Consider the following 26,432-nt stretch of genomic DNA (forward strand, 5'->3'; position numbering starts at 1 on the left):
CCGTTTTCCACTCATCCCCTTCCCTTATGCGAATACGAAAATAGGCTTCTCTCAAATCTAGTTTTGAGAAGATTTTGCCTCTGGCCAGATGTGATAACATATCTTTGATCAAGGGCAAAGGATATTTATTTAATATTGAGACCGCATTGAGCCCGCGGAAATCGGTACAAAGCCTCAATGAGCCATCCTTTTTTGGTCTAAAGAGGACAGGAGCCCCAACCGGGGAGTTAGCAGGTTCAATGAAACCCCTAGCTAGGTTTTTATCAATGAACTCCCTTAGTGTGGCTAGCTCTTTGGGAGACATGGGGTAGATTTTTGGGTGAGGTAACTTCACATTAGGCAAAAACTCAATGGCACAGTCTGTTTTTCGGTGGGGTGGCAAGCGATCTGCTTCCTTTTCCCCAAACACATCAGCTAAATCCTGATATTGACTGGGTAGTCCCTCAAGGGGTTGAAGTGTTTGTACAGAGGTGTGTGCTATCCCTCCACCCTCCATGTCATCTAGGAGATCCTTTTCGGGTACTTTGTAAAATCCATCCGCAAAGGTGACAGTTCTATGTAGCCAGTTGATAAAAGGATTTTGTTGTACAAACCAGGGCATACCTAAAATCACTAGAGGGCCCCCCACTGGAGCTACAACAAATGGTAGCTTTTCCCGATGGGAACCCATTTGTAAAGCCACCAGTCCTGTGGAATGAGTGACTGCTTTCCCCCCCGCCATAGTTCCATCCAATTGGGTGAAGATCATAGGTCTTGGCAAAGGGAACGTAGGCAGTTCCAGAGCCGCTACGACATCAGGGTGCATAAGGGAGCGGGAGCAGCCCGAGTCAAGCATGGCCCAAACTTCCACAGTTTTGGTCTTTGAGCCTAGTTTAACTTTTACAGTCAGCGTAGGGAAATTCCCACTCACCGAATCGTGGTCACGCCCGGTTTCTTCCACCTGCCCTAGGGCGCCCTTCAGGGCAGGTGGTAGCCTTTTCCCACCGGCTGTTCGAATTGTAATTCCTCCTCCTCTTCCCCGAATGGTAGTTCTGGTGGGTCGAGTTCTGCGATGGCAGCTTTCATCTTCCGCGGTAGGGCAGGCGACTTCCCTGAAGGTTTCGCTTGCCGTTCTTCAGGACGTCGTCTAGGGCATGAAGTGGCGCGATGCCCTTCTTTTCCACATCTCAGGCATTGACCTTTGGAAAACCGCCGTTCTCTTTCCTCTTCCCAGGTTTTTGGTTTGGGGCGGCTGGCAGGTCCAGTCGTCCGCGCTCCTCTGGCAATTCGGGATTGTCTAAGCTCTTTAGTATGGGCATAGGTCTGCAGGGCATTTTCGGCGCTGCCTGCTAATTGAATCCATCCGTATAGTGTTTTAGGGTCATCTCTTCCTAGTGCCCAACGGAGGATTTCTGGTTCTAGCCTTTGCGTAAACATTTCAATTAAAGTTGGCTCGGACCAATCTTCCACCTTCCCTGATAAGGCTTTAAATTCGAGCGCATAATTGGCAACTGAGAGGGACCCTTGGTAGAGTTTCCTCAGGGAGTTTTTGGCTGTCTCTTGGGCTAGAGGGTCTTCGAAATGCTGTTTAAGCGCCCACAAAAAGTCATCGAAGTCCTCTAATTCTGTTGCCTCGGTTTGGCACAGTTGCACATACCAATCGGCTGCCCTCCCTCTCAGTTTATTGGCAATAAAATTGATTTTGCCGTGTTCCGAACGAAAGCTTCGGCCCCAATCCTCCATATAATGCTTAGCGTTAGTGATAAAGAAGGAGAGGGTAGTGGGATCCCCATCGAACTTCACTCCAAATGGTGGGAAGTTTCTTACCGGCTCAGCTGGCTGTGGTGGCTCCGTAAACGTCAGGGTACGCCGAGCCCCCAGGGGTGGCCGATCCCTAGGAGGTCTTGCCTCACGCCCCCCCACCTGACGGGATGCTCGAATCGTGCTTCTCCCCCTGGGTGGTAGGGTGCTGGGCCTGGGGTAAGCCAGCTGTGACGGCTCTTCCTCCCAATCTTCCTGGCTTGGCTCTGCACCCCTGGGGAGATCCTTCAGGATTGTCACTATTAGATTCATTTTGTCCTCGAGTGCTTTCATACGAGCAGGAGTGACCGGCTCTTCAAGGGGTTGGTTGGTTACCACCACCCTCGGTGACAAGGGGATTTCGGGCTCCCAGGATAGTTGTGGAGACCCCCTCCCCGTTGCTCTCTCCATTACGTTTTTGTGTTCACTCCTCAGACTCTCCTGCATAGATATCAGCAACTCATCTAATTGGACATCCCGCATCTCCCGACGTGCTGCTCTTTGCGCTCTCGAAGTTAGAGCTGGCCGGGTCCTTGCCGCCTCCAACTCTTCTTCGCTCCCTTCACTTGCGCGAAGCTGATGGTCGATCATCGCTAGCGTTCCCTCTTATCCAACGATTGGATGGGGCTAGCGGAATATGATTGAAATTGTTTCTCAGCTTTATGTAATGGTTGCCTAATCCCAAATACTCAGTCTCACAAGCTTGGGCTTAAGGATAACTGATTTATTAAAGGAATAGTATGCAAATACAGAGAAAGCTGAGAATGAGCAAAAGCGCGCCAAATACAAACTTTAAAAGCCTTGCCTTCAATCCAGTTCCGCCCCAAGCGCCCGTCAGCACGCACCCCCTCCCAGGTGTTAGGAACCGTTACACACGCCTGGGAAAGTAACCTTGAACAGGATTGCAAACCCAAACATACATTCCAAAGATCCAAAACAACGGAGAGCGCAGGAATGGAAAAACCCCGAACGAGCCAAGCGAGTATACATGGAAAATGAGTTGACATGTGAAATGTTACAATGTTAACAGAACATTGAAATGGGAAACATGACAGAGGCTGGCTGAGGCAGTTCTGGGATCGGGACAAAGTCACGGCCAAAAACGGTATGGAATGGCACCTGGCCAGTGCTTTGATGAACAGCATTGTTGTAGGCAACTTCTGCAAATGGTAGGAGGTCAACCCAATCATCTTGCTGATATTGACAAAAGCACGCAGATATTGTTCAAGGGTAGAATTGACTGCCTCCGTATTTCCGTCAGTCTCCGGATGCGACACAGTTGACAATGCTTGGTTAGTACCCAGTAATTTCATAAATTCCCGCCAAAACGTGGACGTGAATTGTGTACCTCTGTCTGTCACCAAGCGGGCGGGGCATCCGTGAATTTTGTACACGTGTACAATGAAAAGGCGGGCCAGCTGTTGTGCAGATGGGATGGATGTACATGGGATGAAATCGGCTTGTTTAGAGAAAAAATCTTTCACCACCCAAATGACAGTTTTCCTCTGGCTAGGAGGTAAATCAACAATGAAGTCCATAGAGATCTCCTCCCAAGGGCGGGAAGGATTAGCCACTGGTTGTAACAAGCCCTGGGGCTTTCCCACTTTTCGTTTAGAAGCGGCACATACTGGGCAGGAATTGACGTATTCTTTGATGTCGCGCCGGAGCGTTGGCCACCAGAATTGGCGTCTAACCAGATGAAGGGTCTTACCGAACCCAAAATGCCCAGCCATTCTGTCATCATGGGATCGTGACAGAACGGTTTTGCACAACGTCTCAGGTACATAGAGACGATCATGCTTCCATGCAAAATCTTGTTTAAAAGTAACCTCATTGAGGTTTGCTTGCAACCAAGTGTCAGTTTTCAGTTTGGAAAGAAACTGTTGTTGCAAGTCTGAGGGAACAGGCAAGCGAGGTGAAACTGAAGCGTCTGTGCGCTGCGCTCGGGTTTGGCTGCGAGTCACAGCTGCCAGACTCATTTGGGGCTCTGTCCAGAGAGTTCCCACCAGATCTGGCACCATACTAGCATCCTGAGGCTGGCGCGAAAGCGCATCAGCCAGGAAGTTGGTTTTTCCAGGTATAAATTTCAGTTTAAAGTCAAAACGACTAAAGAATTGAGCCCACCTAATTTGTTTTGGGCTCAGTTTACGAGAGGCAGTCAGTGCCTCCAGATTTTTATGATCAGTCCAAACTTCGAACGGGTGGGTAGCCCCCTCCAATAAGTGACACCAGCTTTCCAAAGCAGCTTTAACAGCAAAAGCCTCTTTCTCCCAAACGTGCCGTCTCCTTTCTGTCTCCGAAAATTTACGGGAGAGGTAAGCACATGGCTTTAACTGTCCAAGGTTGTCCCTTTGCATTAACAGAGCTCCAATTGAGAAATCAGAAGCATCCACCTGTACCACAAATGGTTTGTCAGGATCAGGATGCTGCAGAATGGGTTTGGACGTAAACAGCTGTTTAAGGGTCTGAAAAGCCCTCTGGCATGCGGGTGTCCATTTTAGCAGCGCTCCTGGATTTTTCACCCTCCGTGTGTCCCCCAAACCTTTCATTTTGAGCAACTCAGTGAGGGGTAGCGCAATTTCCGCGAACCCCTGGATGAAGGGCCGATAAAAATTCGCGAATCCAAGGAGACTTTGGAGCTGCTTACGTGTGCGTGGCGGCTCCCATGCCAAAATGGCTTCAATTTTAGCGGGATCCATTTCAATTCCTTTATCGGAAATCCTATAGCCCAGATAATCAATTTGCGACTTATGAAATGCACATTTTGACAGTTTAGCATACAATTCTGCCTTTCTCAGTTTGCTCAGAACTTGTCTGACTAGATATATATGTTCCTCCATCGTTTCAGTATATATTAAAACATTATATAAATACACCAATACCCCTTTAAATAGGTGGTCATGCAAGACCTCGTTGATAAGTTGCATAAAAACTCCTGGCGCCCCCGCCAATCCAAATGGCAGCACTTTATATTGAAAAGCACCCAAAGGACAATTAAACACAGTTTTCCATTCATCCCCTCCTGTATGCGAATACGGAAATATGCCTCCCTCAAGTCCAGCTTAGAGAATATTTTCCCCTTTGCCAGATGTGTTAGCATGTCCTTTATCAGGGGCAAAGGATATTTATTTAATATCGATTCTGCATTGAGCCCACGGAAATCTGTACACAGTCTCAAAGTGCCATCCTTTTTTGGTCGAAACAGTACAGGTGCACCTACTGGAGAGCTGGCCGGTTCAATGAAACCCCTAGCTAGATTTTTGTCAATGAACTCTCGTAGTGTTGCCAGCTCCTTCTGGGTCATAGAATAAATTTTTGGACTAGGCAATTTCACATTAGGAACAAATTCTATTGCACAATCAGTTTTGTGATGAGGCGGTAGCCAATTTGCCTCTTTTTCACCAAACATCTCTGCAAAGTCCTGGTATTGCTCCGGCAGCCCTTCCAGTGGCTCGAGGACTTGCAGAGAAGTGGTTGCTGCCCGTCCCAGCTCGTTGTTGTCTAGTTGGTCTTTCGCAGGGGCTTTATAAAATCCATCTGCGAACGTCACCGTTCGATGCACCCAGTTTATGGAGGGATTTTGCCGTACAAACCAGGGCATCCCCAAGATGACCAAAGGTCCCCCTACCGGTGCCACAATAAATGGTAATTTCTCCCAATGGCTGCCCATTTGCAAGGCAACCATCCCGGTAGAGTGGGTAACTGGTTTCCCCCCTGCCATGGTCCCGTCCAACTGGGTAAAGATCATCGGCTGCTTTAAAGGGAACGTGGGTAACCCCAACGCAGTAACCACGTCGGGGTGCATCAAGGACCATGAACACCCCAAATCAACCATGGCCCACAGTTCTATGGTTCGGGTGCTGGACCCCAACTTCACTCTTACGGTCAGGGTAGGGAAATCCCCACTCACCGAAACATGGTCGCGCCCATCTTCTTCTTCTTCCACCTGCCCCACGGCGCCCTTCAAAGCAGGTGGCTGGTGTTTCCCTCTGGCTCCTCGGTCTCCTGTTCCCTCTCTTCTTCAAAGAAGGGGATGCCTTCAGGTTCCGCCTCGGCCAGGGCGGCTTTCATCTTCCTTGGTAGGGATGGCGATTTCCCAGACGGTTTAGCTGGGTGATCCTCGGCTTGTCTTTTTGGGCACACCGCCGCCCGGTGCCCTTCCTTCCCGCAGCGCAGACATTGCCCCTTAGCAAAGCGACGCTCCCTCTCCTCTTCCCACGCAAGCTGGCTGGGTCATCCTGAAGAGATCGGAGCGCGGGCGCTTTTGATGGTTTTGCCTTGCTTCACCGCCTTACAATGTGCGAAGGTTTCCAGGGCGTTTTCAGTGCTGCCAGCTAGTTGAATACACCCATACAAAGTCTTTGGGTCATCACACCCCAGAGCCCACAGAAGGACCTCAGTTTCCAGCCCATCTTTAAACATCTCTACTAGGGTGGACTGGGACCAATCCTCAACTTTTGCGGCCAGTGCTTTGAATTCTAACGTGTAGTCTACCACTGAAAGCGACCCTTGGGCCAGATTCTTCAGAGCCCGTTTCGCCCTTCCTTGTGCCAGAGGGTCCTCAAAGTGTTGTTTTAGCGCCCACAGGAACCCTCGAAGTCTTCCAGCTCTGGGGCCTCTGCTTGACACACCTGGACATACCAATCCGCCGCCCTCCCCTTCAGCCTATTTGCAATGGCATTGATTTTCCCCCTCTCGGAGCGGAAGCTCTGCTCCCAATCCTCCATGTAGCTATTAGCATTAGTAATGAAGAAAGACAGCTTCGTAGGATTGCTGTCAAATTTCACAGGAAAGGGGTGGGGGTCTCGCCGCCTCCAGCCGTTCGGCTTTTCCAGTCACGTCTAGGGTCCTCCTCCCTGTCGCTGACTGTCGGAACCGAGTCCGACCTCTTCTCCGCGGAGATGGGGGTGGTGACTCCGGGTTAGCGCTCTGCTCCCTAGCACCCTTTCATCTTCCCTCAGCCGACCCCGACTTCCCACAGCTTTCCTTTAGCATCACCGCCAAAGACTCCAACTTCTCCTCTAAAGCCTTCATTCGCGTGGGGGTGACCGATTCTTCGGCCGCACCGGTTACCACTACCACTGTAGGTGACAACGGAGGTCCTGGTTTCCAGACCTCTTGGGCATCCCCTACAGCGGAGTCCTCGTCCTCGTCCCCCGTTCTATATTCGGCCCCTGACGTGCCCGTCGTTTCTGACGTTACCAACCGCTCGCCGGGTTGTAGCCCCAGCTGTTCCCGGCGAGCCACCCTCTCCGCGCGGGCGCTCTGGGCCACCCGCACCATCGTGGTGTCCGGCTCCTCTTCAATCCACTCGGCTTCCTGTAGTAGAGCCATCGCTAGCGCTCCCCGTCACAGGTAACCTGGCTAGGGGCTAGCGGGGTAAATTTCTTTGATGATTCTCAGCTTTATGTAATGATTGCCTTATCCCAACGAAGTCAGTCTCACCAGAGTTTAGTGAATAAAACTGATTTATTGAAAGGATAGTATGCAAATATGAAGAAAGCTGAGAATAAGCAAAAGCGCGCCAAATACAAACTAAAAACCCTTGCCTCCAAGCCGATCCTGCCCCCCACCCAAACATCGCAACCACCCCCTCCCAGCATTGGCAAGCGTCACACATCTGCCTGGGAAAGTAACCTTGAATACATGTCATAACCCAAACACACATTCTTTCAGGGTAACAGAAAGATAACAGCCTGGCAGGGCTGGAATTCCCCATCCCACAGGTGATAGACACGGATCAGAAACATGACATGCGAAACGTTACGATGTATGCAAATCATTGGAACGATGAACATGACACCTTCTCTGCCCCAAGCAAGACGGCAGAGCCAAGTCTTCAGGTTCCTCCAGAAGGCCAGGAGTGATGGGGCTAACCTCACCTCTGGGGGCAGCGTGTTCCACAGGGCAGGAGCTACTGCAGAGAAGGCCTGCTTCTTGGACCCCACCAAATGAAATTCTCTTGTAGACAGGGTCTGCAACATGCCCTCTCTGCATGATCGGGTGGGATGGGTTGATGTAACGGGGAGGAGGCAGTCCCTCAGGTAACCTGGTCCCATGCCATGTAGGGCTTTTGAAGGTGATAACCAACAGCTTGAATTGGACCTGGAAGCAAACTGGTACCCAGTGCAGCTCATGTAGTAGGGGTCTTTATGTGTGCAGATCTAGGGGCACCAAAAATAACCCATGTGGCTGAGTTCTGGACTAGCTGTAGCTTCTGGATACTCTTCAAGGCTAGCCCCATGTAGAGTGCATTTCAATAGCCTACATATGTGGGAGATAATAAGGGTACGAGTGACTGTTTGAAGGGCTTCCTGATCCAGGAAAGGGCGTAACTGGTGCACAACACGAAGCTGCACAAAAGCCCTCCTGGCATGGCTGCCACCTGCTCTTTGAGCAGGAGCCTGGAGTCCGGGATGACTTATGCACCAGGTCTGTCTGGGGCAGTGCAACCCCATCCAGAACCAAAGATGACAAAGTCCCAGATATGGAAGAGCCATTAACCCACAGCCACTCCATCTTACCAGGGTTCAGCTGAAGCTTGTTGTTCCCAATCCAGACCCCTACAGCCCCCAGGCACCGAGGGCAGTCACGGCATCACTTACCTCACCCAGGATGGAGACGTATAATTGAGTATCATCAGCATATTGATGATACCTCATCCCATGGTGACGGATGATCTCACCCAGTGGTTTCATGTAGATGTTGAAGAGGAAGGGAGAGAGAACTGAACCCTGTGCCCACCCATAAATAAACAAGTATATATATTTTTTTACTCATCTGTTAACTGAGTTCTCTTTAAATGGTTTTAGGACTTGTGTGGAGAACAGATCATTCTAGGTGACATTTATGCAGAAATATTGAAAATTCAAATGGGTTCACAAACTTTTAAGCACCACTGAATATACTTTAGCCCTGAAAACAGAGTTTTTGATATAATTTGAAACAATGAGAATGCTGATATTAGGCCAGAATGAGTTTTTGCTTCAACTGCCAATTGATTTATTCATAATGAATGAAATATTGATGGATTGATTGATTATGCACCATCAAGTTGGTGTTGACTCTTGACAACCACATAGATAGATGTATCCATGATGTCCCTAACTTGGTCTTTCAGGTCTTCCAACAGTGCACGCAAATCACCACTGCAACTGAGTCCATCCACCTTGCTATTGGTTGTTGTCTTCTCTTTCCACATTTCCCAGGATTAGAGCCTTCTCTTGAGGAATAGATCTTCACATAATATGGCAGAAGTAGGATAATCTGAGCCTGGTCATTTATGCCTTGAGTGAGAACTCTGGGATGATTTGTTTGATGATCCCTTTATTTGTTTTCTTGGCTGTCCGCAGCATTCTCAGGAGTCTTCTTTAAAACATTAAAAATTACTTACTATCGTTCAGTTACATGGTGACAAAAAGTGCTGGAATTCACTTGCATCAGGGTATATTGAGTTTTAGTAGGATACAATGGAACACAAGCTTTGAATCTAAAGCACAGACGACAAAACCTAATAAATAGCATTTCAGTTGAGAGGAAAATCTAATGACCTTAAATGGGCAGGAATAATGAAACAGGCTAGTTATTCATTAATTGTAAATGCTTATTATAAAGCTAAAGATCAAAGATATTTGTCATCTGTTTTCAGGATACACTCTCGTGTTCTTCATGGCCTACATCTCCAGGTCTTAGGTGGGAGAAGAGGTGGTGTGACCTCCGATTAATTCCTCTTCTTCATTCAAGATTTTCTCAGTATCTCCCAGGATCAGATATGTGCAGGTAAGTAGATCTCACATGATGGTGATGCTGCTGCTGCTGCTGCTACACCTGCTATTCTGTGATCCAGCTCTTATGAACAGTGGATTGATTTTGGATTAACTATTCTTACAAGTTCTAAATTTCTTATTTTTAATCTGTACATCAATTAAATTGAATGGATGGACTTGTTGCAAAACTTCCAATTGGCAAACTGAGAGGCAGGTTGAGATCTTGAAACATGATCTTCATCTGGTGGCTTTTAAGATACTTAGACTCACTATATTTCTTTGGGCTAGGTGCCAAAATGACTTTTAGCTGAAGACTTTGCATTCTTTTTGCTTCGGAGTACAAAGATTTTCTGTAGACTTCATAATTACTTGTTACTCAGTGCCAGTAAATCAGTCCAAGTGTATTACAGCAGACAACATAGATGTGCCAAACACAGTGATATGGAACACTTGGATGGCTTTCCCATCCCCTTATGTTGATGCATGTGTCACAGGTTATCATTTGATTTCACTTATGTCCAAATGTTGGAAAAATGCAATATGGAAATCATTTAAGTTTTGCAGCTGAATTTCAAATCCGCCAACCCTTTTCCTAACTAATTTTTGAAAAAAATCATCATCATCATCATTAAAAATAAACACAGTTCTGCCAGCCAAAATGAGAGCTTTAGCTGTTTTACATTATTTGGGCTGGGTTGGGTAGGAAACAATTCTCATAATTTATTTTATAACAAAATATGCTATTTTTTTCATATCAAATGTAGTAATTGTTTTGTTGTTATCACTGATGTATTGCCATTTACCTGTTTTATTTATACCTGTACTGAAAATTTATAGTTGTACTGAAAATTAATTAAACGAAGATTTTCTACTTCAGTTCAGTTCAGTTCATGCTTTATTATGGTCATAGACCAATACAGTGGTATTATTCCATAAAATAAACATAGTCAAGCTTAAAGTTTTAAAAACATACAGTAAAAGATATATATTAAATTCAGGTAAAATACATTAATTTTCTACTTGTAAACTTACATACATGCTCATCACATTGTTTCTTTTTGGGGTAGGCAGTATTATATAGAATACAGAAAATGAGTAAGACACAGTAAAAAAAAATTGAAGGAATAAAGTAAGAAAAAGAAAAGGAGACAAGCTTACTTCAGACAATTCACTGTTGCACACCATACTTTTCTATCCTTCCCAACCTCTCCTCACTACCAACATGTCCATACTCTGCTTCATTTATTGTCTTTGCTTGCTCAGATTTCTTACCTTTCCATGTTCATGGGGGATAATCAATCATGGGGGTGGTTGGCACCTTGATGGGGCCAATGATGATGCCATTATTCACCATCTTGGACTATATATTTTGTATCTTGCATTTTTATATTTATGTATTTATATTGAAATTATTTTAATGATATTTTAATCTTTGATTTTTGACTGTAAACCACCCAGAGTCATTGTAAAAGGAGATGGGTGGGGAAGAAATATGAAGAATCATTGTAATAGGAGATAGGTGGGGAAGAAATATGATAGATAGATAGATAGATAGATAGATAGATAGATAGATAGATAGATAGAATCTCATAAACCTCAGCCATCCAGAACTTTTTTAGTCTTCTGCTTCCTCTTGACCCATTCACTTTTCCTTCATGTATTTGTTTAGTGATTCAGTCCTCATTCATTATCTATATATAACCAAAGTATCTCAGGATACCTCTTTTGTACTGCTCACTCACCTTCATATTCAATCCATTTATTCAGCACCATTCATTCTTGAGTCTCTCTCTTTTGCTTTATTACACAAGCTTCTTAAACATCCCAATCCCACTGGATTTGGCTTACTTTTATGTTTATCGTGATGTATCCATTTATCACTTCCTTCTGCTGAGCTGCCGATCGGAAGGTCGGCAGTTCGAAACCGCGCGGCGGGGTGAGCTCCCGTTGCTCATCCCAGCTCCTGCTCACCTAGCAGTTCAAAAACATGCAAATGTGAGTAGATCAATAGGTACCGCTTCGGCGGGAAGGTAACGGCGTTCCGTGTCATCATGCTGGCCACATGACCCGGAAGTGTCTATGACAACGCCGGCTCCAAGGCTTAGAAACGGAGAGTCGGACACGACTGGACTTTTCGTCAAGGGAAACCTTTACCTTTACTATAACAAAGTGGTAGAAGCACATTCCTCTATATAGCCATTTTTACTTCCTTTGATAAACATTCATTCCTCATAACAGCCATATTCTGTCCAATGCCTTTTGACCAGCATTTGCAAATCTTAAAACTTCTGAATTTTTCCAACTTTATTAAACATTTTACCAAGATATACACTCTAATTTTTTTACCATGTATGTAAAACTTAACAATTGTTCACTCCATTTTCCCTATCAAAGCACAGTAGACTTTGTACTACTATGGTCTTTGATACATTAATTTTCAGATACATACTCCTTGTTGCATCATACAATCTAACATTTGCTGCAGATCATTTGGGTTCTCAGCCTACAACATAGCATCTGTCATGAGTACTGATGGTGAGCAGGAGGGGGCCCCTATCCAGGGGGGAAAACGCATACGTAGTTTAGAGAATATGAGCTGTCATTCAAAGAAACCCAGAACAGATCCGCCTTGACTTTTGGGGTTTATCTGTCTGGGTTTTCCCACACTTCTTCAGTTTGGTAGGATTTTCTGTCTACTATAGCAGTAATAAAACACTAGAGACTTCTTCCTCGTCTCGGTGTGGTTGTCAGGACAGTATCATCTGCATACAAAAGTACAGTATATGTACATTCACATCCCTAAACAATGTCAGCAGTCCTAGTACACTTATTTATAAATGCCTTAAGCAACTAAGAAAATAATGCATGCTTGTTTTACTTCCTGCTCAGTGTTAAACCAATCACTACAAATTATTTTATTATCATGCATACTTTATTTCCATCATACATTGCTTTATCAAACTCAGAAATCAGCTTTAACTCCATATTTGCCCCAAACCTTCACTAATTTAAGCCAATTCATTTTATCCTGCGCTTTTCTAGTCCTGGAGGATTACCATTTTTCAACATTGTTACTGCATTTGTGATTTCCTTTTCATCATTTATTTTTCTAGGACACAAGAATTTGCAGCATTCATTTCAGTTTTACTGTTTGACACATTGAAATCATTCTCATACAATTCTCTAAAATATTTCTTCCTGTTTTCCATCACTTCAGTCTCAGCCCAAATCATTTCATCAATTCTTTAAAAACAAATCTTCCCTTATTTAATTTTAGATGAGTTTTGAGGAGGTAGGCATGATAGAATGTACGTGGGAGCATAATAGGTATAACAGCTAAAGCTCCAAGGCTGGAACCAGAAGGAGTGGGACTAGACAAAGCTATTATCAAAACACAGGTCAAGGGCTCTCTAAAGCTGAGAAATGAGAAGTCCATTACTATGTAAGGACCAGAAAAGGAAAAGATGGATTTAAACCCTGGAGCAATTACGGTATATATAGCTGGCTGAATTGCTGGATTCTCCAGCAGCTGATCTTTATTATTGGGGTTTCTCGTGTTTGCAATAAAAGCACTATTTCTACCTGAACCTTGTCCTTGACCCTTCCACTGAGTGCTGGTTATGCTCTAGAGAGAGATTTACTGTTGTATTCAGGCTGAAACTCAGACAACAGTGATTTTATAACTCTGTTCTTATGGCCAGTACATAATAGAAAACTACAGAATAATAAGGGCCAACATCAAAGTCAGTGCAACTTTCTTCTATGTAGACATGTATAGAATTTTGATGCTATTTTTAGTTGCCTTCTGCCACCAATTGTGTTTTCAATAATATTAGTTAAGTTACATTTTTATCTTACTGAAGGCCTTGAAAAACTGGCTCTTCCTGCAAGCTCTGAGGTAGAATGAGGCTGGAGCCCAGCAAGGTAGAACACTGATGTGTGGGAGAGTGTTGCCTCAGGGTGCCAAGATTTTTACTCTGGTTGCCTTTTTTTTTTTAAGTTTTCATTTTTTTATGAACTGGCCAGGTAGTGGTTCATAATATGAGCAGCTGTATAAGACTTATAAATGAATGAATGAATGAATGAATGAATGAATGAATGAATGAATGAATGAATGAAATGTATTTAGTGGTTATAGATGGTTTGGCATCCTTCAACTGTGTAGTCACAAAAAATAACACAAAGAATAAAAAGAACATAATTAAAATATGAATAGAAGCAAATAAATACAAATTAAATATAAATATAAATACAAATAAATACTAGCAAGCTTTCCAACCATGTTTCATTCTTGCTTAAGGAGTAATTTGTATGTTGGGGAATTTCAGAGATGAGAACTTGCTATTTGGAAATATATGTAGTATTTATGTATAAAAATATAGCCTTAAGGCTTGGACAAGGTATGTCTCTTGTTGAGAAAGATATCACTGATGCTGTATAGATCTACAAAGTTCCCCAAGTATGACAAGAGTAACTCTGAACCAGAATCCCTAGACTCAAAATACACCACAATGTCTGAAAAGCACCTTGTACCACCCGTTATAGCTTCTACAACCTGCCAAACTCCTACATTTTCAAGCTTTTTGTGGAAGAAAAGCAGCCAGTTGTATTCAGCTGGTCCTGCAAGATCTGCCAAGTTTTATCTGGTCATATGCCACGTAAAAGTGCTAAATATAGAGAGAAGTGATTCACACAATAATTTTAAAAAGCAGTAAGAGTTCAGTGGCTAAATTGTATTGTAAGGGATGAATATTTTCTGCAAATATTATTACATTGGTAATATTAAATTTGCAGTGTTGGATTAGATCCCAGCTTAATCTATTATGTGTTTATAGACAAAATGCATTCCAAGTAGTTGCTGTGGATGGCATTTGCAGTGGGATAATTCAGTGTCTCTCTGCTGAAGACTGCATCGACTGGCTGCAAGCAATGGCAATTAATATCTCCAACCTCACAAAGCACAATGTAAGTATATTTCTTAGAAGTTTATCATATTTCCCAAATATATTTGATCCCAATTGTCATAAGTGCCTCATAGGTCTAAGTATAGAAGTTTTTGTGCATCAACTCTGCTTAAAGCTTCCTCGGGGAAGTCTAATCAAGTTTATCAACAGCTCAAATTCTGTGAAAACACATTGAAAAAAAATCCTCATGCCTATATAATCTATTTCATGATTATGAGTATTGCTTTCATTTTCACAATACCAAACTTAGAAAACCAGAGCTGAAATAAAACTAGATCAAATTCTGCTTCTGTAATATGTAGTCACAGGAGACTGTATCTGCTAGTAGAGTGCAACTTTACATGAGATAGATTCTTAGATTATAAGTTTAGAATAATGGAATAAATCTAAAAACAGGATGGACAAGTTCATGCTTATAGAATCAACTTTTTCAATAAATTCTATGGAATCACCAATTAAACTCAACTGTTTGCATTTGAGTCATTAGATCAGATACATTAGAATGTAAATGGGTAATGGGTATCTATTGGTCATACTTAGTTCCTATTTCTGGTCTCTCTGTATTGCCATCCTCATTGATTTTCTTTGCTGCTGTTTCTTTGCTTCTCCTCCTTTTCAGGCTCTTCACCCCTCTAACCCGCTACCACATTAGGTCTTGTCTAAGATTCACAAACCAGAAATTTAGAGTAATAATGAAGTAATTGTGTTTCTAATATTTATTTTTCCCAGCCCTTCTTCCTCTTTGGTTATAATCTTTTAAAAATGCAGCCTACTAACTCTTTCTAAAGTGAAGTATTATTTTCTATATTTTACTTCACTTATTATCAAATATTCTCAACCTGAAAATTACATTTAAAATTAATTTTAGCTGTAATACTGGGAATCCATTGAGAAATTTTATATTTCATGGAAACTTACAGTATATCCTCTTACAGAGCACTTTATTAATACTGAAACTTTGGTGTGCTATAGAAACATGACAAACATTTAATCTGTCTACCATTTGCAAAGTTCTATGCCATGCAAGCCAATTCCATTATTATTTATTCATCCAGATAATGTTGTCTCTATATATGACTATACAATTTTTTATAACCTTGACAAATGAGAATAATTCTAACCTTTATGCTTATGCTAAACAATTTTATGTTATTAATTTTAACTTGTGTTCCAGGCTATTTTTGATACTCAGAATAGTGACTTTCTCAGTTGTATCCAGCATTTTAAGCCAAATTACAATTGCCTCTGATTGTAATTATAACTGCCAGCTGAAATGATGTTTATCACATTGGTCCTAGAGGGTTTATTTTTGCAAGAACATAACTTATGTAGCAAGCTAACATAAATTCAGTATAAGTTCCCAGTATGGTCCCACTGGTTAAAAAAAAGTGGGGGAGACAATTCACTTTGATACCAGTACTCCAACTGTAAAGATTTAGCTATAAGAAACAAGTAATTTGTATTTTTTATTTAGTGTAAGATAACTCAGTTTGGGTCACTGATTGCAGTTTTACCTGATGTGCAGTGAAAAATATCATTACAGTTAGGGGAAGTTATGTAGCTATTCAAACAAGTTGAGGTGCAACACAGGATTAACTATATTTGAATCCCATCCTTATTTGCTGTTGGCAATAATATCTTTTTTTTCCCCAGTATCTCAGGAATAATAAGCTCACTATAAGTTTATGTATTCTTGTTCCATTGGGAACTTCAGAGTAAATAAAACAAGTTACTACAGGACTGAATAGCCTCAGCAGATATGTTGCTCAAAAGCCATGTAAACTTATTGGTCTAGGGGTAAATTTTATAAATCACAACTTAACTTGAATCAGAGAATATTTTAGTTTGCTGGTGTGCAGAGTCATAGCAAGTGATTATGTGCCAGTTGATGCTGCTTTACTTTATAGTATTTTGATTTCTCTGTGGCAATGATGGCCAAAAAATAATCTGATAAGACAAATCTGTCAAAGATGGGGCAAAATCCTCTCTCTTTATTGTTCAGCTGCATGACTCCAGAAGCTGCTGTTATTTTTAGAAATAAGCAGCAAAAATTCATAGCGTTCTTTCATCTAGACTGAATGGTAGGTAATCTGAACAGCTGAACTTGAAGGAAGTGTAGAGTAGAGAGAACTCATTGCAGCAACCTCAGGGTAAGGACAACTAAAGCAATGAAGTATGAGATTGGTGTCAGAGGGATGTTGTTTATCTTTGTCAGTCTCTGATGTTCTATCTTCCATACCATTTCATGATGATACCCACTTCCAAGAAGCTTCCAGGTTCCTCTGCTCTTGTGATGTGAATGCAGATGAGTTTACATCAGTGCAGGGTTCCAAATGTAGTCAAGTCAATCAGCATCTTTGCATGGCATACTAGGTATTGTTATGACTAGCCAGGGCAAGGATGTTGAGTGTGTGGAAATTGCTCATCTCTAGTCTAGCTCTGACTAGTCTTGCAGTACAGTAATGCATCTCCCCTTCATATAGGTAAATGATTTGGGTGCCTTAAAAAATATAAACCGAAAATGCCCTTAAGTTTGATCAATTATTAGTATGGGTAAAAGATTAAATGCTTATTTATGAGTGGAAGGGAAAGCTATTTTTTTAAAAAAAATAAATTTAATGAGATGTATACACATCTGTATATACAGTCTAGTAGAAACTACATGTTAGATTTTATCTTAATTATTATTTCTCTTTGTGAAAGAGCAAACACATTAGTGAAACTTATAATTAGCCTCACAATTATTGCAATGCAATCATTGTCAGTTGATATGAAAATGTAGACATTTGTATGTTTCTCAATCATTAGTTTAAGGATTTTCAGTTTGAAACAACCTTGGAACAAAATGTAGTTGCAAGATGTGGTGCTGCATGAGGCAGGTAGATGTGCACCCAACTGTCCTTGGCTTACCATTTTAAATTAATTTCCACCTTCCTTCAACATCTCACCTCTTGTCAATGCCATGCTCTGAGGAAAAGATTCTTCTTCACAGCAAGCTATCCTGGAAGATGTAACCCTAGAAAATGTTGTCTACAGTAAGCACTATTTAAAATAACCTAAATTTTCAACAATGTTTGCCACCGTTATAGCAAAGTAGCTGTGTAGGTCCTCCTGTCTCCAGGCTAACTTGTCCATAGTGATGTCTTTTTGTATCTTTCCTTCCTTCTTCCCCCTTTGACTTTCTTTCTATAAAAGGAGCAAAGGGCCCTCACATTATAGCCCAGTGTTTCTCAACCTTGGCAACTTTAAGACAGGTGGACTTCAACTCCCCAAGTTCCCCAGCCAGCCATGCTGGCTGAGAAATTCTGGGAGTTGAAGTCCACCTGTCTTAAAGTTGCCAAGGTTGAGAAACACTGGTATGGTCAAAAGCTTCATCACTGGTTCCATCCACAACCAGACAGTTCTGCAAATGTTCTTTTGTTTTGTTTGTTCAAACACTTCCTAGGTTATTTTAAAGGGCTGTTTAAATATTTCTTATTCCAATATGCCGGAACTCTACTTCCATTAAGCTGTATGCCGGAATGTTATTTTCACTAAAATGCCTATTCATGTAAATCAGGGACCTTTAAAAATGCAAAAATGCAATACTGAGAGGTGTGCTGAATATTGGAAATCAGTTCCTGAAACTAAACTTTTTTCAGGAAGAAACTGTGGTCAGCCTAAGATAAATGTCAGGATTTTTAAAACGTCGTGGCTTTGTGAAATCACCATTTCCAGACGATATAATTGAAAGTTTTAATTTTATGAGAGAAGTAGTTTTCAAAAAATGAATGGTATTTTTTAATAATTTAATCCATTTTAAAATAAACCAGCCAAAGAAGAATGTATTCAATTTTTTACAATATTTCCTTTATTCAATATCGAAATATCCCATGTCTTGACAGCCCTTTTCTGTTGATGCAGTTCAAACATTCTCATGAGATGCCTTCTCTGTATCTTCATTCATTATGAAATATTTCAGACAGGCTTTTAATGATAGTTAAACTGATTTCCAAAACAGCAAAGGCAGATAACCGATCGGCCCCTTAAAACAATGTGCACCGTATGTGCTAATTCTCAGAATCTGTTAATATTTTACTATACGAATACTAACATTATTACTGGTGTAGAAACTCATGTCAAAAAGTAATAACAACAACAGATACAGTAGGAGTGAATTGGATGAGAGAATGCTTAAATCAGTTTTAATATGCTTTTTTTTCCTTTTTTTTTTTGCCAAACTGTCATGCTTTTTTTCCAGCAACAGTTTAGATATATATATATATGATGTGGTGGTGAGAACTCCAGATTCCTGGAGGTGAGTTAAGCAGCTTTATAATGGTGAGTGGCAACTGACACAAAGCACAAGAAGCTGATGTCTGTTAAAAGACAAGTTGTAGATGGTATCTGACTTCTTAAATAAACCCTTAGTTCATTTCTGAATAGAAGTAGTATTGTCGCATTTTAGGGCACTTTAACAATAACTATATTAAAGAAAAACTAAAGGACTAATAAAAAGTTATTTCTTCATGAAATATTCTGAACTTGTTAATGGAAATCTACTTGCAAGCTTTTGAGGAGCTTCTGAGAAGCCTCCATAAACACATTGTGACTGCATCTATTTAATTAAATAGGAATTACACGATATTTCATTTAATTGCCTCATTTAATCTTTTTCAGTATAGAAATAATAGCTGCTATAAGTAGCTCTCTGAAAATTGAAAAGGTTTGTTATTCCCATGCTTGGAACTCTAAAGGAAAAATATTATCTTTTTAATTAATACAATACTTGAAACTTAGAACTTTCTGATATAGGTGGCAGATTAACCCAGAAGAGAAAACATTTTTATTATTCCTGTATTTCTAGTTAAAATAGGCCCAGCTTTCTTTCTTTTGTGAGGGTTCATTGTTTGAAAGAGGTTGTCACTTCCTTTTCACATTAAAGTAACTCTGGACAGGAATACCCTTTTGTGGAACAGCTCTTCCATGGAAATATGAATGGTTTCTATGACACTGGTTTTCATGAATGCCATTAAAATTTGGCTGTTTGATCAGGGAAATAAATGAATGAAACACAGCATTGTAGGAGCAGTTAATAGATAATAAAACAGATATATTGGGGAGTGAAATAAGTCAATTGTTTTAACCTATAGAACTGTAAATGTATGTATAGTGATACCATTACGGTCCTTTCCCGTTTCTAAGTCAGGAACCTAGGGACGTAGTATACATATATGCACACTGTTGTATAAACTTAAAATCAGGGTTTTTGTGTCTGTTTTTAAAGCATGCCGATAACTGAATTTTGAAGGTTGAATCAAGCATAAAGCTACATTTTCTGGATTAATGGTTATATTTAAAGATTTATTTATTTGCAGTGTTATTTGTTAGATTTACATCCTGTCTTTTGTTCTGGAGCTCAAAATGCATAGTGTGCCTGCCTCCCATTTTGCTCCACAAGAATCATGTGAGATAAGTTGGGCTGAGAGAACAGACTGGCCCAAAGTCACCAAGTAAGCTTCTGTAGCTGAGCATGGGCTCAAACCTGAGTCTTCCTAGTGCTAGTCCAACACTTTCACCTCTGTACTGTCAAATAAAATAGCAGCAAACTAACTCATCTAACTGTTTTTAGTTCCTTACAACATTATTCATAGATAAGGTATTAGTCCCAAACTTACGCCTTTCATATGCAGACTTGTTAAATACTGTTACTTCCAAGCTTACTTCCCAAGCTGATTTATTTGATATAAACCACATATAGTTTCAGGATGTTCCATTCAATTATAATACTTTCAGCTTAGTCCTTTGTTGCATTTACTAGGTTATATACTATAAAACGAAACAAAACAAAACAAAAAATAACGAATGATACTATGTAGCTTTCCCATTACATGATTAATCTGTACAGTATAACAAAATATACATTAAGTTGATTCTCACACAAGGGAACTTCATGCATTAAAGCTCATATCCTTAAAGATGAGTGGCATGAAGAGTGGGTGAAGAGCACTTAATAAGTGTTTATGGTCATACTGGACCTATACCACTAGTTAAAGCAACTATACAAGTTAAGGATCAGCTGGAAACTATGGTGGTTGAGGTAATCAGTAAATTACCCTATCGATTACTAATAGGGACAGATTTTCCTGGTTATGCAGAATTAATATGGTGAAAGAACATATCCCCAGAGGGAGTGGTAGGAGTAACTACTCGGGCACATGCACACAAAGAGGAAGAGAAAAGTTCAGAGGCTATACATGTACTCCCCTCCCATCCAGATTTGATTGAGAAAGGGAGTAAGCCCCAATTTGGGAAGGCAGATAAAGCTAGAGGAGAGCTTGGATACTGGAGGTCTCCATGGGTCACTGATATAGGGGAAATACAGAGAGAAGACACTTCTTTAAAAACATGTTCACAAGAAGTGACAGCAGATACAGATAAATGGCTTGAAAATCCCACATATGAATGTATAAATAATATCCTGTACAGGGTAGGAAAAACCCAATTACCCAGGAAAATATAGAACAGTTAGTAGTCCCTAGCCAACATAGAAAAAATATTTTACAACTGGTGCATGAAAACCCCTTTACAGGACACTTGAATAGGGAAAGGGCATCCTACTGAATAATAGATAGGTTTTACTGGCCAGGAATTGGAAATATCAGTAGACATTGTCAAGCATGTAGGGAATGCCAGTTAGAAGGAAAGGGAAACAACTTAAAGCTCAAATGGTACAAGTACCTATTGTGCCACATTTGCAAAAGTAGCTATGGATATCATAGGCCCTCTCCCAAGGACACCTAAAGGGAGTCAATATATTTGGGTGGTATGCGACTATGCAGAGGCGGTTGCATTATGAAGCACTAGAGCAAAAAGGATAGCAGAGGAATTGATAAAAATCTTTACTGAAGTAGTTATGCCTTGTCATATATTGACAGATCAAGGAAGTAATTTTCAATAAACCTTCCTAAAACAGCTCTATGAAGTGCTGGGAGTAAAAGGAGTGAGGACTAGTCTGTATCATGCTCAGGCAAAGAGTCTTATGGAACGGTTGAACCAAACTCTCAAGAACATGTTAAACAATATGCAGGACAGGACCCCACTCACTGGGACTTTTGGTTACCGTCTGTCATCTTTTGCATACAGGGAAGTACCACAAGCATCAACAGGATTTAGTCCTTTTGAATTAGTTTATGGAAGACAACCAAGGGGGATCCTGGATGTTGTTAAAGAGAGCTGGAGTAACCAGACTGAATCCCCTCAAAACCTTGTTGAATACGTATTGACTCAAAGAGAAAAACTACAATCTCTAGCCCAGATTGCTCAAGAACATTTAGCCCTGGCACAGGACTCACAAAAAAGATTGTATGATAAAAGTGTACAGAAGAAACAACTGGCAGTAGGAGACCAAGTGCTACTGTTATTATCAAGCACTGAATGCAAACTACAAGCCCAATGGCAAGGTCTCTACACCATTGTGAAACAAACCAGTCCTGTCAATTGACTATCAAGTCAATCTGGGAAGTGGAAAATATAAGGTCTACCATACTAATATTTGGAAGAAATAGCATACCAGAGAAGACCACTCTGCACTTCTTGTTTTGAATAGGGATCATGAAGATCTCATGGATCAAACATATGAATGATTGGATAGTGCCAATAACCAAGAAGTACAAATCAATCAAGATCTATCACCATTGCAAAAAGATGACATAAAAGAGCTGATCCAGATCTTCAGTGCTACATTTACCAATGTACCTGGAAGAATCACATAGACATAGAGAGGTTGAAAAAGGAGGTACCCAAGGAAAGGCAACCTTTTTCCAGTCTAAGGGAGGTCAAACAAACCAAAGGGAAGATAGATCCTGTTATGAATATGGCAAGGTAGGACACTTAACCAAAGATTATTTAAGTCAGCTATGCAAATAGCAGAATGTTAGAGGAGATCAGAAAATAACATTGCCTTTCTAAAAGGGGGGAAGTATGTGAAGGAATGAAGCTGGCATTACTGTCTACAGTTGGGAAAAGCAGCTGTAGCCAGGCAGAAATGCTTCCAACCCCCACTTCCCTAAGATTAGGTTCAGCTCATTCCTTTTCCCAAAGGGCAGTAAAAGTTTACAGCCCCAGAAACTTGAGAGTAGATGGGCTCATTCATTCATTCATCCCCCCCCCCCTTGACTCACAAGGATACATGCCGGTGTTCCATGGCTAATTGTCTGGCTAATTGAGCCATGCCCTGGCACATTTTAGGAACGTGCCAACATCTATAGGCAGCCTCACCCCACTCAGGCTGTTAGCCTGCAGAAGTGTGGGTGTGTAGGAAAGAAAAGGAAGAACACAACAAGCAGACAAAGTGGGAAGTGACATCTGGAATGTACAACTATTACAGGCAAGCAAGAGGGTTATCAGTCAACTGCCAGGATCACAAGCTATGGACTGAGTATTAAAGACGTATTTATGTGGCTACATCAACTTGCAAGGCCTAGGAAGGTGGAGTTAACCCAACAGCCTATTGTTGGGGAAGACGCGTGCCACAATAAAGCATTCTGCTACACTGTGGTGTGTCCAATCCTTGGAGAACAAAGAACCCTCACAATGATGCATTAGTGGAATTAACCTTTGTAAATATTTACTGCAATTCAAATATGCATGGGTAAAAATACATGAAATTCTGAGAAATTACTAGACAATAATTCATATAAAGTTTAGCACCTGTAATGTCATGACTTATGGCAGTACACTTGCAGTTCACCAACACTTCAAGGAATGTAGATTGTTGCAACATTGTGGAATGGCACCATTATGTTAGCAAAGGACCAAAGTATAATGTAATAATTTCCCATTACACTTCACCCAGTAGGAAAATTTTATATATATCTATGCCTATAAGCAAAACATTCAGACAGAATTGACCTGTTGTTGTTTTTAATGCCTAGTTTGTTTAGAAATAACTTTCTTAAAGGAATGTTCAGGCCACTGCACATTGTTTTGTCTGGGAAACTGTTACTTTAATTGTGGAAATAAATGTTTATGCCTAACCAATCAATCTCGTCCCTGGGGGAGCTGGGGGTGTTGATGACCGACAGGAAGCTCTGGCGTGGGTCGGTCCATGAAGTCACGAAGAGTCGGAAGCAACTGAATGAATAAACAACAACAAACCAATCAATAGATGACAATTTATTATAGTTGTTCTTGGAACCTGAAACCTCTTCCTTTATAGCACCTATTAAGCTCCTAAACTATATAAAGTCTATGAAAAATCATAAATTTATTGGAAAAAAAATCATTTCCCAGTGTTATATAACCCATATTTTAAAAGGTATATTCATAATGCCAGATCAGTGGTACACTTTTAAATAAAAGTGTGTGTATGTGTGCGTGTATGAAAACTATATAATGAGAAGAAGATATGCAAATTAAAGCAGTACTGGAAATTGTTTTTGATCTTTACACAATAATGGGTTTCCAAAATTTACAGAATATAACAAAGTTATTTGGGGCACATTTTGCCTCTGTTCTTTTGCCTTATATCACAGAGAGAGATCTGGCTTTCCAGTCTGAGTCCCACCATGTAAGAAACACATCCCACCCCCTCCTTTGGAGAAAAACAGTCATCTAAGGACATGTAGAGTCAGATGCAGCTTAGGGTCTTTTAATTTTTTTTATTATGGATTTGAGTTGTTTTTTATATCCTTAGTTCTATTTTGTTCTATTGTACTGTGTGATATGCCTTAGGTGAAAGTACTTAGAAGTACTGTTTTCTCCAAGAAGACAGTATATATTCTACCAGAGAATAATGTGGAATAGAATTGTGTTGTGAGCTTAACAGAGACAGTGTCAGAGAATACATACTGACCTAGAATGAGTTCAGATTTCTTTCGGATCTCAATGGCCTGGTGAATTTCATCCTTTGGGAATTTGTTATTTTCTTTTTTAAAGAGTTCCTGAAAGCCTGAATCTGGGTCACATCTGCTGTGTGATAGCATTTTGTTAGCATTCATGTACTCAGTATGTACTTCTCAGTCTATTTTACTTATACATAGAGTCTATGGTGATTTATATATAACAGCCAATCTTTTATTAGCCCAATAAAAGGGGACATTTAAATGTTTACTTCAATTTTTAAAATGTTTTCATCCTTCATGGTTCTATTTATGCTTTAGAATTGATTATTACTAATCTGTTTCAAAGTAGACTGAGTCAAAATTTCTCAAAAAATTCTGGGATTGTTCTTTTTATTAATTGCTTCAGTGCCACAGCACATTTCTTTTTTCCTGCCCCTCCCTCCCTCCCTCCCTCCCTCCCTCCCTCCCTCCCTGAAACAAAAAACAGCTATAGGAATTGTATGTAAAGCCTTATTCAATAACAGAAGCCTAAGGGTATAACAGAATAACAGAAGCCTAAGAGTAATACAGGTACTCCTTGCCTACTGACTGCCTCATTAAGTAACCATTCAAAGTTATGACCATTGGAAAAAAGCTTTCTGACCAATCCTCACATTTATGCATCATGTGGTTATGTGATCGCCATTTGAAACTTCGCAACTGGCTTCCAACAAGCAGAATTAATGGCAATTGCAGAAGTGAAATCACAAGTTGTGGTCATGTGATGTCTCAATGTTGGTGACTTATTTAATGATGGAAGCAAAAGTGAGGTCATAAATCCAGCATGGTCATGTGATTTTTCACTTAGCGACCACATTTTTAACTTTTAAAATCTGATTTGGAAAAACAAAGTGCTTAGCGATGGAGTTGTTTGTCCCAATTGCAGTCAGCAAGTGAGGACAACCTGTAAAGGGTTAACTTTATTCATTAAAAATGAACTGAGCTTGACAAATAATAATGATTTACTACCCATGAGATACTGCTCTCCAAATATAGTAATGTGTTAGTTATATAACTGATAAAATAGTAAATGAGATTATAGAGCACTCAAGCATTTATAATCCTTGATCTATTTTTGTGGTTCATTTTTTTCCTGAATATAAATATATATTTTCTTCTAGTAGATTACTGTAATACAAAATATGAGATGTTTAGAAAAAGTTTATTTAACAGAGATTTACAGAATTAAATTTATGTAAAATCAAGTAAACTGAAATGATAGTTTAGTAGAATGTTGCTTTGTACAACAGTGATATTACCTTTGATGAGTGAACATTTAATACCTTGTCAGCCCTTCAAGATAGACCACAGTAGGAAACCAAAGTCATGCAAGCTAATACTCTGTTATTATAACCTTATAACACTTTTATTGTAGTTATAATAACAGAATCTTGCAAGTCTGAATGCGCTTCCTCCCTCCTTCCCTTCGTCTTCATGAGAACTAGGGAGGGTCTTGTCTGAGACACTTTCTCAGGTTTCAGTTCTGGCCCAGACTCAGATTTCTTTTATCTCACCATTGTCTTGGTTGTGACTGTTCCCCCTGATCCCGAGGGTTATTCCTTCTGCTCAATACACTCCTTAAAAAATTGTTTTAAAAAATGAACAACTCTATTAATATGTATCTATCAATTTTACAGAGGAAGTATATCATAATGCCAGTTTGTTTCACATGACTGCTTTTCATAATTGAATCTGGTTATTTATTAATCCATTATTCTATTTACTTTTATAGATTAAAAAAATCAACAGGAATTTCCCTGTAAACCAGCAGGTAAGAGAGGAAAACTTAATTCACAGTTGTTCTATATCTGGTGAAATAATCTCACTGAGCACATTTTGGCATGATTTGGGAGTGGGGCGGGGGTTAGTGGTATGGTTTTGCTATTGTGAATTAACAGATTTGAGTAAACTGCTTATTTGCTGTCATTAAAATCAAACTATGAATTATTTATGCCTAACATTCATAAATAAAGATTAGTGTTTTGTTGATAAATGTGAGCTATGTGTTAATTCTATGAAACGAATCAGCACAATGAATCTCTATCCAAGCTCATAATCAC

At 40.6% G+C, this 26,432-nt stretch overlaps 1 protein-coding gene across 2 annotated transcripts in view; it reads left to right on the top strand.

The window, feature by feature from the left end:
- Positions 1-26,432, top strand: part of SNTG1 (syntrophin gamma 1) — a 137,507-nt gene that overhangs the window by 60,481 nt on the left and 50,594 nt on the right. For both annotated transcript variants that reach the window (XM_063299275.1, XM_063299276.1), the window contains exons 9-11: positions 9,428-9,558; positions 14,381-14,510; positions 26,105-26,143. In XM_063299275.1, the coding sequence (XP_063155345.1) occupies positions 9,428-9,558; positions 14,381-14,510; positions 26,105-26,143 (300 nt within the window). The remainder of the gene's footprint in view (positions 1-9,427; positions 9,559-14,380; positions 14,511-26,104; positions 26,144-26,432) is intronic.

This window comes from Candoia aspera, chromosome 3 (genome assembly GCF_035149785.1).
Source record: "Candoia aspera isolate rCanAsp1 chromosome 3, rCanAsp1.hap2, whole genome shotgun sequence".
Lineage (NCBI taxonomy): Eukaryota > Metazoa > Chordata > Lepidosauria > Squamata > Boidae > Candoia > Candoia aspera.